This window comes from Symphalangus syndactylus, chromosome 23, assembly GCF_028878055.3.
Source record: "Symphalangus syndactylus isolate Jambi chromosome 23, NHGRI_mSymSyn1-v2.1_pri, whole genome shotgun sequence".
In the NCBI taxonomy this organism is placed as follows: domain Eukaryota; kingdom Metazoa; phylum Chordata; class Mammalia; order Primates; family Hylobatidae; genus Symphalangus; species Symphalangus syndactylus.
In genome coordinates this window covers 58908556-58925611 of record NC_072445.2, presented here as the reverse complement: position 1 = coordinate 58925611, position 17056 = coordinate 58908556, and the positions used below count along the sequence as shown (strand labels likewise).

General features: G+C 37.7%; 1 protein-coding gene across 8 annotated transcripts in view; it reads left to right on the top strand.

The window, feature by feature from the left end:
- HIVEP1 (HIVEP zinc finger 1) overlaps positions 1 to 17056 on the top strand; it is a 156509-nt gene that overhangs the window by 47866 nt on the left and 91587 nt on the right. Inside the window, exon 1 of one of the 8 annotated variants that reach the window (XM_055264395.2) lies at positions 3290 to 4397. The exons of 6 other annotated variants lie outside the window; for them this stretch is intronic. In XM_055264395.2, coding sequence (XP_055120370.2) covers positions 4391 to 4397 — 7 coding nt within the window. In that variant the 5' untranslated portion in view covers positions 3290 to 4390. Of the gene's footprint in view, positions 1 to 3289; positions 4398 to 7742; positions 8939 to 17056 lie in introns of those variants that run through there. One more of the 8 variants, XM_055264394.2, reaches the window with a different exon arrangement.

Here is a 17056-nt window from a genome sequence, read left to right as displayed (position 1 = left end):
AAACACACCCGACTTTAATGGCAATGCTTCTGGTAGTTCACAGTTAAATACAAGTTAGCTTCTCAGACATTTTTTACATAGTTTTGGAAATTGTTTTAGTCATAACTTTTTGAGTATTTTGCAAATAATGGTATTTTTTTTTTTTTTTTTTTTTAAACAGAGCCTTGCTCTGTTACCCAGGCTGGAGTGTAGTGGCATGATCTTGGCTCACTGCAATTTCTGCCTCCTGAGCTCAAGTGATCCTCCCATCTTAGCCCCCCAAGTAGCTGGGACTACAGGTGTGCACCACCACACTTGGCTAATTTTTTAAATCTTTTTTGGTAGAGATGGTGTTTCACCCTGTTGCCTAGTATGGGTATGGAATTTTTATCAGTGTTTTGGTTTAATATGTCTGTATAATGAATTGTAAGCATAGATTTTTCTGATGACAAGCTATCCTTATACTGTGGAGCTCTAATTTGGTGATGATATTTTAATCTTTTTATATACTTGAGTACAACTATATTTTAAATTAATGAATATAGATGCTATTGTGACTAATGAAATAAAGGTGCATTTAAAAGTATTGCCTGTATTTTTATTATTGATATGTTTGCTCAATCAACATAGTAAAAATATAACTACTGTCACCTGGAGGACTATAGCATTGTTTGTTGAAAAGAAGGCCTCGTGCTTGAAATGGTTGGCAGTCAGTAATCTAGATACTTAAAAAAAATGCATATTTTCCTCCTTACCCCTTTTTTGGTAGTTTTCCATATGAGTATATGGTATATGGTCTAGAGATGATCTTGATATTAATCTGCAGATTCTGCAATCTCAGAAATAAGAGGAACTTGAAGAGGTTACCTCCATTGTTCTGTTTTGTTTATCAAAGACTCTCAGAGATGATGACTGTGTTATAGTCTCAGGAAGTAACTCATTCTAAAGCTTCACCATCAGTTCGGATCTCCTGACTTTGATGCTCTGGGGTGTTCTAGTTAGTAGGATCTTCTGGTATGCTCAGGGTTGATTAAGAGGCTTCTTGAATATTTGATATTATAACTCTTTCTAAATAGATTAGAATGATGAATATAAAATTTAATAATTATTTGGACAATGAGAGGGGAGTCGGTAGAATCATTTCTAATAGTCAGCAATACAGTAACTGTAAAATGTGAAGAATAGTGTGCATGATTTTGGGGAAGAACGTTTAGAGTAGCACTCGGCATGTAGTTGGCACTCATTAAAGATTACTTCTTATTATCTAACAAATACTCAAATATTTTATTCCCCATAGCCTTTTGACTTGCATGAGTAATTGAAAAAAAGCAAACCAATCGTGGCTTTCTTGCTAAATAGATGTTTAGAGTACATAAGTCCCTGAGGCCAGCATGTTGAGTTGTCACATCGCTTTAGTGTGAGAAGGAAGGCATCTAGGTAATCAGATTGATTCTGATTGTTTCAAACCAAAATGCTGCTGTCATGTAAAGGGGCTTTGGTCTGAGAGTGTCAGTGTCAATATTGCCGGTGATTTGGAAAAAAAAAAAGTGTAAAACTTATATATACTGCATTTATAAAGTGCTTAGTGGTAATTCTGCAAATGTTGGTGTTTTGAAAATAGCATTCACCCAGTCATGTGTTTAGAGAAATAGAAATTGTCAAAAGAAAGTGAAAGAAAGGGGTTGATGATGTCATTTACATTTTAGTTCCACTTCCAAGTTGGCTGGCTTTTCTGAAGTTGACTCTTAAAATCCTAGAATCATTGATCTTATGGCTGAAAGGAACCTGGAGAGCATTGGTTCGAAATATGTTTGTTGTTGTTGAAACAAATATTGTGTTAGATATTAGAGATAATAAAAATGAATAAAATATGGCTCTTGCCCTTAAAGGCTAGCCTGAAAGGCAGACAGCCTGAACAAATACTTTACTTTGGGGTAGTAAGTTCTGGAATGGAAGCTTTAGGCAGGGGGTAGATTTTCCATGTTTCCTAGGTGTGGCTCCAGCAGCTTGGGCAAGCAGCCCAGGTGCAAACAGCTCCGTACTGGTGATGGTATTGCTGGAACTAGACTCCTGGTCTCTTGATACAAGTCATGTGGGGCTGACCTAGTAAGCTTTGCAAAAGAAAATTTTACCAAGTATGCATGTATGCGTGTAAATATGTATGTAAGTATTTACATATGTATTGATTTAGTACCTTGCTCTGTGCAGTTAACAGCTGCTTTATGTGAGACGCATAGACATAGACATTCATGATTACTTTTTTTTTTTCTTTTTTGGAGACAGAGTGTCACTCTGTTTGTTGCCCAGGCTGGAGTGCAGTGACACAATCTTGGCTCACTGCAACCTCCACCTCCCAGGTTCAAGCAGTTCTCCTGCCTTAGCCTCCCGAGTAGCTGAACATTATATTGTTCACCAGTAGTATCTTGTTCCAAGCTATTGCAATTGGAATTCTTATTATTAGACCATCACATGTTTATAACCACTTACAGAATTTGATACCACTGTACCTGGCTAATTTTTGTATTTTTAGAAGAGATGGGGTTTTGCCATGTTGGCCAGGCTGGTCTCTAACTCCTGACCTCAACTGATCCACCTGCCTCAGCCTCCCAAAGTGTTGGAATTACAGGCGTGAGCCACTGCACCCAGCCGACATTCATACTTTCTTATCCTACATTTTTTGGGGGGCGGGGTACAGAGGTTGGGTGGGGATTCCCGCTAAACATTTAGAACCAAAAGCAATGAATAATTTGAGTAATTTGTAATGTGATTGTGTTATTATATTATCTAGAACACTATACTCTAACCCTAAACCTCAGGATAAAGGCTTACCTTTTCACGATACTGTGTCCATGATCTTGGCAGCTTCTCCTGCCACATCCCTCTGGTGGTGCTCCCTGCATTGCCACCTACCTGGGGTTTGCCTCACCTCCTGTGCTGTTTCTAACCATCATGCTTTGCCCTGAATCTCTTGAGTCTTTTTCTGCTGTGGACTGAAACTTGATCCTGAGATTCACCTCTAGCTCTGGGCAGCCTCCGGGAACACTCAGCTGGGATGGGTTGGGGCTGCTTGAGGTACAGCTCCCACTGCCTCTGAGTGGCCCTCCATGAAAATGCCTCATGTCTCTATGTGCCTAAACTGTAGGGTACGTAGCACGTTGGTAGATACTTAGTAAATGTTTTGCTGAAGAATTCAGGTTTTTAAATTGCTCCTTTCATCAGACAACTAAAATATGTGTATGCATATACATGTATACATATATATGTAGTTTTTAATGTTCTGATTATTCTCTTGTATTGTTTTTCATGTAAACATAACTGTTATGGATTTCAATTGATTTTGGATACATGTTTTGGAGGATATTAAACCCACTACGTTTATATTGTTCACCAGTAGTATCTTGTTCCAAGCTATTTCAATTGGAATTCTTTTTATTAGACCATCACATGTTTATAACCATGTATAGAATTTGATACTTTGGTGCATCCCATGGATTAAAACATGCTTTAAAATCTGACATCTATATATTAAACAGTTATTGTAATCATGATTTTGTTAATGGGGATTTACATCTGCTTTCCAATCTCTGTAGCCATATGAAGCGTAGCTAGCCATTATATTTGCTTCTTTAAATATATATCTGGGAAATAAAACTTCAGACAATTACAGTGTAAACTAAACCTGATAACAATTGAATAATGAATGATAATGTGTTCAGTTTTTCCCTCCTGTAGAATTAGATAGTTGATGATTTAGTTTAAAAGTAAAAATATTTTTTAAAACCTTGACTTTTCCAAATAAATGAGAATCTGCAAAAGAAACAATGCATATTAAGTACTGATTGTTTCTTGATCGTCATAACGGATGGCCTCTCTCTCTCTGTCGTTTTTAAGAAAGCCAAATTACAGGATAGTTAATATCTTAAAGCACTCTTATCTCAAATACTAGGATGCCGAGACATAAAGGGGGCTTGCTGAGATTCTGTGTCGGTAAATGAAACTCAGCAAATCATAATCATCTTTGGATTCTCGGTCACGTTATGTAAGTGGTCACACAGATGGATTTTTAACTCTGATTTTCCTAAGTTGCTTTCCTAGCCATTAAACGGTTGGGAAGGTACTCTCAGATGCAGAATAAGAAGAATGCATTACTGTGACTTTAAGAAGGAAATTAAGTAGGGAGGGAAAATGGGGATGTTGTGACTGCTGACATTTGTGGCCTCCTTTCATTTGCGTAAGAGGTGGACTGGCTTCTCTGTGGCTGCGGTTGCCATGGAGAGGTAGTGGGGGAGGACTTCCAGGAGGCAGCCCATGAGCGAGAGTCTGCCTTAGAGCTGCTCCTAAATGTGACGTGAAGGGGCAGGGAGCTCAGGTGTGCCGCGGCGGCACAGATAATGGGGATGGCCGACCTGTCATGGCTGGTAACGTGACTGTGCACATACCCCTGGGTGTGACAGATATGTTTGTGCAAGTGCCTGTGGATTCTCTATGTGAAATGAAAGGATTGTAATGTTGTATGTGTTCCCACCCTTTGATGTGATTTCCTACACTTGATGTGATTTGATGAAAAGAGTTTAAACAATTAAACCAAATGTACACCCTGGTTATAAAAAGAGACTAACTTCAATCGGCATGTTTGCATATAGGTAAATGACATCAATATCAGGTCAAATAAATTATTGTGGGACTAATACACTCAGAAAAATCTAATATGGTAGGTTAAACTGTAACCAGAAATGACTGTGTTACTAACCTGGTATCATTATTATACAGATATTATAGAGTGGTGTAGCTGGCTAATAGAAGAAAAACGAAACAATGAAAGTTATAAGACTTTTTTCTGCATAAAATGTAGAGGAAAATCACTTGCATGTTTTGTAGATAAAGTGCTTATATCTGGAGATGAATTTTGAGAATTTTGATCATTGTTATTAGTATATTTTATTGGAAGTACTTTTATATCAAATAGAAAATTGCTAACGAGTTTATAGTATGATCATTTTATGGCTTTTGTTGACATAAGTGGTAAATTGAATATGAAAATTATATTTGTCTTTTGTTTTCTTGTGGATATCATTGTGGATATTGCCTTTGTTTAAAAATAAATGTGGTTGGTAATTTTAACTTAGACACCAAGCTACAGTTTAAAAAAAATTTCTAAGTAAAAATCTATTTCTCATGAGGAAATCATATCATGTATTAAATTTACCAAATATAAAGAAACTTATTTGACTTCTTAGTTTTCTGATGAAATTTGAATGAGAGCCAAATATTAATATTGTTTTATAGTAGAGTCAAAAATAGTTTAGGTAAAATAATACATGGTAAGGTTGTTAGTCATTGACTGCTTAATGCATATTACAACTTATTTAAAGAATAACTAGTTGCCTAAGTCAAATCTGTGAAATAAATGCCAAATCTTTTCTTTTTAAAAGTATAGTGTTAGGTAAAATCTAGGTGATGGTGTTACATAGTGCCACTGAACAAATTTGTAGAATGTTCAAATTTATTATGGAATTTACTTAGAAATTATTACATTAAGTTAAAGTATTTCAGAAATTAATACATATTAGAGATTATATATATAAAACTATTCCTTTAATGATAACCTTATTTGGCTCCCTACACCTTCCATTTCTTTTTTATTTGGAATATTGTATATTAAGACTATATTTCTTTGCTTTTTGAGTATGATATTTAAATGTATAAACATTTATGAGTTATTAGGTACAGATATTGATGTAATTAAACATTTCATTATTTTTCTTAATTTTTAAATTAATTCTAAGTTACATTTATTCAGCAAGGAAGCCAAAATTGGTTTTCTTTTTTTCAATTACTCATGCAAGTCAAAAGGCTATGGGGAATAAAATATTTGAGTATTTGTTAGATAATAAGAAGTAATCTTTAATGAGTGCCAACTGCATGCCGAGTGCTACTCTAAACATTCTTGTTTTTTCTGAATCTCCTGCAACTTTGTGAGGTAGGTACTATTTTCTCACCCATTACAGATGAGGTAACTGAGGTTTGGCTTGTAAAGTAACTTGCTCAATGTCATAAATATAGGAAAGGGGTAGACCAGGATTTGAACTGAGAGAAGTTTCTAACACCCACACATTACTGTCATTTTGCGTATTGAAAGTATAGTGTAGTCTGGCATAGTGGGAAAAGCTTTCTGTTCAGGTGTCCTGGGATGGAATCCCAGCTTTCCTTGTCTTAGCTGAGTGACCGAAGTTACACCTCTTCATGCCTTAGTTTTCTCACAGGTACTTACTAGAAGAATACATGTGAGTACTTTTATTCTTGTGCTAAATGTGAAGATTCCCCCGTTAGTAGTAGTTATTGCTAACACGTATCATTATTCATGATTTAAAAATATAATATGCTAATCTAAATTATGTTTTACTCTTTTTGGAAACAGTTAATAGAATAAAAGGAGGAATAAAGAGGATATGATTAAAGTAATATTGAATGCTTTTTCAGTTATCATTAAAATATTTATTGATTTCTAGCAGAGTTTTTCAACCTCATCTCCATTTATGATTTGGCCTGGATAATTCTTTGTCTTGGGTGCTGTCCTGTGCGTCACGGGATATTTGACAGACTCCCTGGCCTGTACCCACTAGATGCCAATTGCAGTCTTTTTCCCTCAGTTGTAAACCAAGATGTCTCCAGGCATTTCCAAATGCCTTTTGGGGGGGCAAAATCACCCCAACCTAAAAACCACTAGTGGAGTTATATGGCATTAAACAAGATTAGGATGAGGACATTGGTGGAAAGGGGGGAGGGAGGAGCTGGCTCTTGTTGGCAGGTGTGGCTGCACGTGGAAGGTGGGTTGGAAGGCAGGGAAGGGCAGGAGCAGATGCCATGCAGAGGACTGCAAAGAGGCAGAGGCAGATGTCTTGGGGAGAAAAGGGGCTTGGATCTGGGTGGCTGAAGTGGGCAGCTTGGAGAGGTTTTTGGAGGAAGAATCAGAGGACTTGGGGATTGCCAGAGTATTACACATTTGACAGCACGAAATAAAGAACAGCGAAGGTTTTGAGAGGTGGTCACTAAGCAGTCTGCAAGACTGACCCTCCAACCAAGTGGAACCTCCTGTGTGCCAGCTTCACCATGCATGAGATTCACGTATGTTTCTTAGTGGTAAAAATCATTGCATGTCCTAGACCTTCCTGAGCACTGCAAACCTTGGGTCTTAAGTTTGGGACTGCCAAGTGACTCCCATATTTAAAACTTCCATGGTTTGCCTTGGTTTGAAGATCAGATGTGATCTTGGAAAATGAGAGACCTCAGATTTTGGCAAGGAGCATGCCTTGTTATAATATATAATATTCCCTCTTCCTGGATTCTTTCCCGGTTGCTTGCTTCTACCCAGGTTTCTGGCCTTGACCCTAGAGCTTTCTTCTCTAATGCATCTACTTGTAAAGTAAATAATTCATTGGACACCAAACAAATTTTTTTTTAATTTATTGTGACTCAGTGTTTTTGAGTCACAATTTCGAAGTTTACAGATTTCTGGAAGTAGTGCATCCCTATAGTGGGAACGGCGTATGTACCATAAATTTTGTAAATGGTAATGACTAAAGTATTCCAGACTCTTTCTGTGATACAACAGTCAGGGAAACCAGATGAAATTTCTTTCTTTCTCAGCAAATAACCTCAGCAGGCTGTTTGGGAGATATTTCCATAAGGTCATCACAAGCAGAACTTAATGATCATTTGTTAACAGCGGTGGGTGACATCACTATGAATTGTAATTGCAGCTTAAATGATAGTATTACAAGGCACTTTTAGTGTTCATTATTTCAGTAGTGGTGATAAAACCTTTTTTTATTCTGCAAAATTATGTTGGTGAAATTGTATGTCTCTGCATGTGTCTGTCTGTGATTTCTACCATAGTAAAATGAAACTTCAGTTTTGAGCCAGAACTGAGAACCCTTGGTTCTTAGGTCTAGCCTAAGAGAAGACAAAAGGGAAGAGAAGGGAGAGGCTACCTTTCCCGACAGCTTCATGGAGTTTTCATTTTTTGTGTGTCCCCTCCCCACCCCATACACACGCATATTCCCATTCCACTTCTGTTGATCAGTTAGATCAGTTATTGGCGGCTCTGTTTTTCCCTGCAAAAGGAATTTTTCAATTTGATTTTCCATCCCGACTTCCCAGTGGGCCTTCATGAAGCAGTCAAGACATTTTCAGTATGTTCTTTCCCTCCAACAGATGTGAATCCAGCCATATTGAGCACATGCTGTGTTTCTAGGGCTGTACACATACTGTGGGGTTGGCTCTTCTATCGTCAGGTGGCTGAAACATCTCAGATGGAAAAGAGATTCACACATAATAGATAATTTAAGGCCCAAATAAGAACAAAATCATGGTGGACAAATTGGATACAACTAAATGCCAAATTGTATGAACTAGATAAAGTTCTCTGCAATGTATAGGGAGGCAAGAAACTTACTTTCCTGGAATCATTAGTAGGTGTTTCTGAGAGTCAGGGTTAAAGCGTGTCATGAAAAACTGGTGAGTTGTGGATAAATGTTGGGAGCTGGGATAGCAGAATAACTATGATAGATTCTGATCATGGCGTTTGATTTTAGAGGGTGATGCAGACATGAAACAAGCAAGGTCACACACATACATTTAATGCAAGAAGAGGTGGGGTGCTGTTGGTGCACACTAGAGTGCTCCCAGTTAGTGTCAGGAGAGAGCTTCAAGAGCATGTGACACTGATGCTCACACATGAAAGATGAGAAGTTGCCAGGTCAGGCAGGATGCCCTTTTGATGCACACATAGAATACAGGGAGGTGGCATAGAGTATCACTGTACCAACAACTTCCCGTTCTGGAGGCAAATCTGCCTGGGTTCAAGCTGGTTCTTCCCCTGACGGGCTCTGTGAATTCTCTTCTGTGTGCCACTGTTCCCTCCTCTGGAAAATGGAGGTCAAGGGTGACCTCCTCCCAGGTAGGTTTATTTTTTTGAGGGGGTGGGTGTGTGTGTGAGGATTGAATGGTTGTTACAATATAATAACTGAAAAGAGCTCTAAGTCCAGTTTTATTTTAGTGTGTTTTTGCCGTGATTTGCCTAACTTGGTTTCTATGATGCAGTTAGCTTCTGCAAATGGCAGCAGCTGATAAATGATTAGAAAGCTATTTTTGGTTTGACTGGTTCAGATGTAGATGTGAAGTCCTCAGAACAGCACTCAGCACATAGGAAGCTGTTACTGTTGGATATCCCCCAGTAGGGTCTGAAATGCGAGGGTGCGGCTGTGAGTAAGGAGAATGAGGGCTTCCCAGGCAGGTGTAAAGGAGCACTGGGGAGGTGATTCTCATGAGAAGGAACACCATGAGCTTGAGGCAGCAGTGGGGAAAGGCAAGCTGTGTGCTGTGGGCATCCCTAAAAGGCAGTGTTGTTCATTCAAGAGGAGAATTTTCAAGGGGAGGGATTCTTATGCTGGATCGAAACAGATAGCTTGTGCTGTCTCCATTGGTTTTAAGAGCTGTGTGCAGGTGTGTTAATTCTGTGTTTTGCTGTGTATTTTACATATATCTTAGGGAATTTAAGAAATAGTTAATCTTGTAAAGTATCCAAATAATTGCATGATGGCCATCCCTCTTGTGCTACCATATAATAACTGAAAAGAGCTTTAAGTCTTAAGTTCAGTTATATTTCTGTGTGTTTTCACCATGATTTGTCTAACTTAGTCTCTTTGTTGCAGTTAGCTTCTTAGGCAAATGGCAGCAGCTGATAAATGATCAGAAAGCTATTTTTGGTTTGACTAGTTCAGATCCATACATATGAAGTTACAAGCTTAATTACTGTTATTTTTGGCCAGAGTCCTTGGAAGTGTTGGACTTAGCCAAGTACTTCGTTTGTGAAAGAAATGACACTTGTTCATTGTTTGAATTGTGATGATTTCTCAAAGCATATGAATTTTTTTGATTGCTTAGATTATGAAGATTTAGATTGGGAATTTTGTGCATTATAAATTTTATCATAAATAAATATTTGTTCGGAACCACTTAAATGTACGATGGGCCCAATATTATCATTGTTCTCTCTGAGCTATTTCTTCAAGGTACCAGTGAAAACAAATAACTAGAAGGCATATACATGTTTATATATAATGGGATGGTGGATATATTTCAAACAAAGACACTGTGTGTGTGTGTGTGTGTGTGTGTATACACACATACACTTTATTATATATACATACACACATACAAAATGTATGTACTGTTATTTAGTTAGGCTAATGGCTTTGAACAATAACAATAATAATAGTAATGTGGATTCCAGATAATTTATTTTCCTGAAATATAATTTAGTGTATTTTCATCAGCAGATTTGGTGATACATTTTCTAAGTATTAGTCATTGGAAAATCAGTTTAGGGAATATATCTCTGAATGTGTTGGCTGGTTAGGGTTAGTGTTAGGGATAGGGTTAGGGTCTAAGTTTAATTAAAAAACTAACTTTTAAATAATGATTAATTATTAGTATGGATCATGCAGTTGACTACCTATCAATTTCTATATTTTTTAACCATTTTCTATTTTTATTGAAGTGTATCACTTAGGAGTTACTATCATTTACATTTAAAATTATAGCATGGAAAATTAATAATTGGAATGTTACATATTTAATCTATTTCTGTGAAACTAAAAAATTTGTGAACTTTTCTCATGAATTCTTCAAATGAAGTTGACTCTGGCCGTCTAGCCATTTATTTTACAGAAATAATAATAATGACTATTTAAACAATGTAGTTAATTTTAAAGTTTTTGAGCTTGGATTTTTTTTTGAGGTATATTTTTCTTGTGGTTATAAAATGTTAATTCTTCCCTGCTTTTGAGTAGGCGCCGATGGCGTAGAATAGTTAGGATTTGTTGCATTTATCTGATGCCAAGCTGGAGATTATTGGGTGCCCTGCCTGCTGTGTGTCCAGCTGTGTGCTGGGGACAGTGGTGAGCAGCTCCTGCCTGTGTCCCCAATTCCTGCCTGTCCTCCCCAGACCATGCACTCCATGGTCTGGGGGAGGGGCTGTTATGATGAAAGGAAACAACTGCTCTGGTAGGGAAGGGAAGGTATTAGGTTATGTGGGGTACAAATCAATGGCCCCCAATGTAGTCTTGAGGAATTGTAAAATGTTAGGGTGTTTGTTGATTTATTTTGATTATAATTCCCAAATAAAGATCGTATCTGTAGTTGATGACTAAAGCTGTTAGATTTTATCCATTGTGTTCATTTTATTTTTCTCCCCTCCAAGACCTACTTATATTTTTCATAACTTTTTAATTTCTGATTCGTGCTGGTGAGGGGGCTGTGCTTTAGAAGAGATGCAGATTTTGAGATGAAAGAGCAGACTTCTTAACTGACCTCAGAATACGTTTTTTGTTTTTTGAGATAGAGTTTCGCCGTTGTTGCCCAGGCTGGAGTACAGTGGCGCGATCTCGGCTCAGTGCAATCTCCGCCTCCCGGGTTCAAGTGACTCTCTTGCCAAAGAGAATAGCTGGGATTACAGATGCACACCACCATGCCCATCTAATTTTGTATTTTTAGTAGAGGCGGGGTTTCACCATGTCGACCAGGCTGGTCTCGAACTCCTGACCTCAGGTGATCCACCCACCTTGGCCTCCCAAAATGCTGGGATTACAGGCACAAGCCGCCATGCCCAGCCTGACCTTAGAATACTTTGACTAACACTTTTAACTAAATTAAAGGAATGTAAAGGGTAAAGAATCATGTTTTGTAATACAATAGTATTATGGTCAGTTAGTAGATGTTAAAATATTCTTAATTTGGAAGAAGGAAACAGGCATCAAATAAATTGGATGTATGTAATAATGTATCAAGTTTAAGGGAGACTACTTAAGGATCTGACAGTATGCATATATATTCCAATATGTACACACATATTTGTGAAGATATATGTGTAAGTCGTCACACATATATGTAATATGTGTGTTAAGCATATAAGCAAGCAGGCACTTATATACTTTCAGGGAGTTGAGACACCCAAGTTTGTTTTTTATTTGGCTGTCCATATTTCCACATACGTTCATATATATTATACATACCTGTGTATTTAAATGAGTAGATAATATATCTTTAATATGAGTAATACATTAAATCAACTAATACAGAAGCGTATACAATAAAAAAGGTGTTTTCTCCCTTTACTTGCCTGTGCTCCTCATCCTCATTGTCAGCCTTATCAATTTCTTGTCACTTTCCCCAGAAATGCAGCTATGATAATATCATTCTTTAAAACATGTATGCACATACACAAAAATTGACTTATATAATGTACAAAGTCATTAATCATTTAACAATGGGATACATTCTGAGAAATGTGTCGTTAGGTGATTTCCTCATTGGTCATTGTGCAAACACCATGGGGTGTACTTACACAAACCTAGATGGTACAGCCAACTACACACGTAGCCTATATGGTATAGCCTATTGCTCCTAGGTTACAAACCTGCACAGCATGTTCATTTACTGAATACTGTAGGCAATTACAGCACAATTGTATTTGTGTATCTAAACAGAAAAGGTATAGTATAAAAGATAAAAAATTCATACAACCTGTATAAGACACTTACCATGAATAGAGCTTGAAGGACTGGAAGTTTCTCTGGGTTGAGTCAGTGAGTGCGTGGTGAGTGGATGGGGAGGCCTAGGACATTACTGCACATTACTGTAGACTTTATAAATGCTGTATACTTAGGATATACTCAACTTTCTAAAAAATTGTGTTAGTAATAAATTAACTGTAGCTTACTGTAACTTTATAACCTTTTAATTTTTAACTTTTTGACTCTTCTATGATAATATCTAGCTTAAAGCAAACACATTGTATAGCTGTACAAAAATATTTTTTATATTCTTATTCTATAAGTTTTTTTCTGTTTTTAGAATTATTACTTTTTACTTTTTTAACTTTGTTGTTAAGAACTAAGACACAAACACACACATTAGCCTAGCCCTGCACAGGATCAGGCTCATCAGTATCATTGTCTTCCATCTCTACATCTTGTCCCATGGAAGGTCTTCAGGGGCAGTGACACATATGGAGCTGTCATTTCCCATGAGAACAGTGCTTCTTCTGGAATCCCTCCTGAAGGATCTGCCTGAGGCTGTTTTACTATTAACCTTTTTTTAAAATAAGTAGGAGTACAGTCTAAAATAACAATAAAGTATAGTAACTACATAAACCAGTCATATAGTCATTTACTATCATTATCAAGCATTATGTATTGTACATAATTGCATGTGCTGTATTTGTATATGACTGGCAGTGCAGTGGGTTTGTTTACACCAGCATTACCACAAATACATGAAGAATGTGTTGCATTATGACGTAGAAGGCCCAAATGTCACTAGGCAATATGGATTTTTCGGCCGGGTGTGGTGGCTCATGCCTGTAATCCCAGCACTTTGGGAGGCCGAGGTTGGTAGATCACTTGGGGTTAGGAGTTCGAGACCAGCGTGGCCAACATGGTGCAACCCTCCCTCTACTAAAAAGAATTTTTCAACTCCTTTATAATCTTGTGAGACCACCATCATACATTTAGTCTGTTGTTAACTGAAATGTCATTATGGAATGCTTGACTGGATACTAATATGAAAGTCTATTATTTAAAAAATTTAGGATTCTCATAATCTAAAAAGTCACTATCCAAATTTCTACAGTTTGAACTTAAATTGAAAATAAAAGCTCTACCAGTAGGAAAACACCAGCTCGTGACCTGACCATTTATAAAATTTGGCTCCACTCAACCGCCTCCATGATTTTAGGTTACCGTTTATTTCCCATCCATCTGGTCAGTATCTTCGTCAGTTTCTTGCTGATTTTTAATTTTTCTCACTCATAATAATTTTATTTACACAGTATGCATTGGAAATAGAATGAGAACAAAGCACTCCCAATTTTCTCTAGTGACCAAACATGATAAAACACAAACCAGGATCTATTAAAGTAAATGAGAGCTCCAGACTCTGAATTACAAATCAGAATCAGTAGGTCCTGACTTGATCAGTCTATAGTGTTCTCTTCTAGCATTCTTTTGAAGCATCTCTCTTGGAATAAGCCCCCACCCCTTAGTCTCATGTTCCAAATTCATTGTTATGTGTACACATTGACGTCTCATCGCTAATAGACCATTTCTGGTTCTTCATTTGTTCATGTAGTAGTTAACCTATTGATTCCAGACACTTCCCTCGGTTATATGTGTAAATTGTGCAAGCTGCTGGATGTACAGTGCTGAAAGTGGGTCACCTCCTTGATAGTGGGGGGCTGGCATTGCCATCCCTCCTGCCCCCCAGCCAGAGCCCTCTGTGCCTTGTGAGAGACTCTGATCGCTCTCCTGATATACTAACTCTTCACCACTCTCCTCTCACCTTGTGTATTTACTTTCTGCCTCACACCATTGTTCCCCAAATATTGTCTTCCTTTTCCTATTTATACCCTTCTTCATGTTCTTTCCTCAAAGAAGCGTTTCCTGTCAACCCTCACACTTTGCCAGTATTCAACAGGTTGAAAGAGAACAAATTATTGTTTTTTAAGAAGCACTTTAAACAGAAGGTGCTTTCAGTTTTTCAAAAGATTTTCATAGCTGATAACATACTTGCTATTTGCTGTGTATGTTAGAAAATAGATTGGGAGCAAACCATCTATTTTATTTCGGTTTTGTGTTATTAAAAAATAATCATTTCAGCCTAGTGTTTTCAGGCTTTTGAGAAATAATGTAAAATAATTTAATATTACTAAGATTTAGGGTTGTATGAGTTCATTTTTTATGGGTTGGCCTTGGGCTTCAGGGCATTTTTAGATGAGTTAATTTTTTGTAATCTGTTTTATTTATACATATACTGTAAATGCTTTAATTCATTGTTATTTTTGCTTTAAACAATTATCTTTTGAAGAACTAAAGAAAAAGATATAGTCTTACATTTGCCTCTGTCTTTTTCTTCTTATAAATTGGGATTTGGCAACCTTTTTTTGTAAGGCACAAGATAGTAAATATTACAGATTTTGTGGGCCCCATAGTCTGCAGTCTTTGTCACATATTCTTCTTCTTCTTTTTTTTTTTATTAAATAAATAATGCATGGGCACTACAGAAACAGCGATGGGCTGAAGTTGGCCTGTGGACCATGGTGCTCTGTCCCCTGCTATGGTGCTTATTTCCATCTGTTGTCATTTCCCATCAGCCCCTTTTAGCATTGCTTATAATATTGGCAAGAAATTGTCTCAACTTTTTTCTGAAAATATCATCGCTTTGCTTTACTTTCAAAGGGTAATTTGGCTAGATATAGAATTCTAGTTAGACATTTTTAAATCGTTTTGCCTCGCTGCTTCTCCCTCCCTTTCCCCTCTCCCACTTCGTGCCCCTCCCTTTCCTCATCTCTATTCCTGTTTTAATCTGCTGGTTTGCTGTGACATGCCTATGTGTAGTATCCTTTAGAGTCATCTTCCCTGGGTTCACCGAGCCTCCTGGATCTGCAGGCTGATATTTTCAGTCAAGTTTGGGGAAAATTCTTCTATTCCCTTTTTCCAGCTCTCTCTTCTGGGGCTTTCGTTGCATCTGTGTTAGATTACGTGATATGATTCCGCAGTTTGTTCATTTTTTTCAGGCTTTTCTCTCTATGCTTTGGTTGGATAATTTTTGTTGACTTGCCTTCAAGTTCATGACTCCTTTCCTAACAGCAGTGCCCTGTCTGCTGTTATTCTCATCCAGTGAATTTTTATTTCAGCTATTGTACTTTTCTGTTCTAATATTTCCATTCCTTTTAGAGTTTTTAAATCTCTTCTGAAATTCTTCTACTCTTCATTCGTTCTTTACCCATCTTTTTTCTGTAAATTATTTCCTATATATTATAGTTATTTTACATCCCTTGTCTGCTGATTCCAACATCTTTGTCTTGTGTAGTTCTTATTCTTTTTACTGCTTTCTCTGTGTGTCACATTTTTGTGATTTGCATGCCTAATAATTTTTAGTCACATAGAGAACAATGTGGATATGTTTTAGAGGCTCTCTATTGTCATCTTCATCTGATTATCATGTGTTTTCTAGCAGGCAGTTAAATTACTATCAGATTATTTTATAGACTGGTGGAGGCTTGGTTTGAGGCTTTTTAGAGTAGGTCTGTTGAGTTGCCCGTAGTCTGAAGTTTCAGTGGAAATACAAGATGTTTGCTTGGCTACTCTATCCCTGGCAGGACTTGAGTTCCTAGCTCCTTGTCCCCCATATTGAGTCACTGCTGATACTTTGTTCAGTTCTTCCAGTCTTCCTTTGGGTGGCTTTACTTTGGGTTCCTTGTCTTCTACACAAGCAGTTCAAAAGACAGCCAAGGATTTGAGGGTTTGTTCATAGATTCTAGACTCCCTTCTCTGAGTCTCCCTCTTTTCTGTGATTTCCACTCACTGTACCCACCTCCTCCCAATTTCCAGCTGCCCCAGACCCCATCTCCGTGTCCTCCAGCTCAGTAATACTGCTTCCTGCCTCACTGTTCCTAGGGGACTAGCCGTGGCCCTGGGGGAAAGACCATTTAAATGTGACCTTACCGCCTTTGCATCTCAGCCTTTAAGGGTCAACACATCTAGTTTCTGCCAGCTCTTGGTCACTCTCCAGCACTTTCATTAAAAAATGTATATTTTCTCTACATTTTTATTGTTATTAGAAGGAGGGTTAGTCTCATATAGGCTATTCTGCCATTACCAGAAGCCTGAGTCCTAAGTGAGTAGATATTAAATTCTTGGAGAACCTTTGCCATCCAGATTTTCATCATGTTAAAGGATTAAGACACTCTGGGAAGCCTCCTGAGCTGGCAGGCGGAAGAATAAGATGGTGCTGGGATCCTTGTGGTTGGTGAATTTGGGTGCCGCCGGTTGGCCGGCAGGGTTTGTAGATGAGCTGGTGAGAGGTCCCTGCACCACACACTCCCCACCTCACTGCTGCTGGGAACAAAAGTAGATTGATTGGAGTGGATGTGCACCATGAGAGCTGTACATCACTGTTCTTTCTTCCTTGTGCATTTGTAGAAGTTGCATTGTTTATGTTATAGGTACTTATGTAT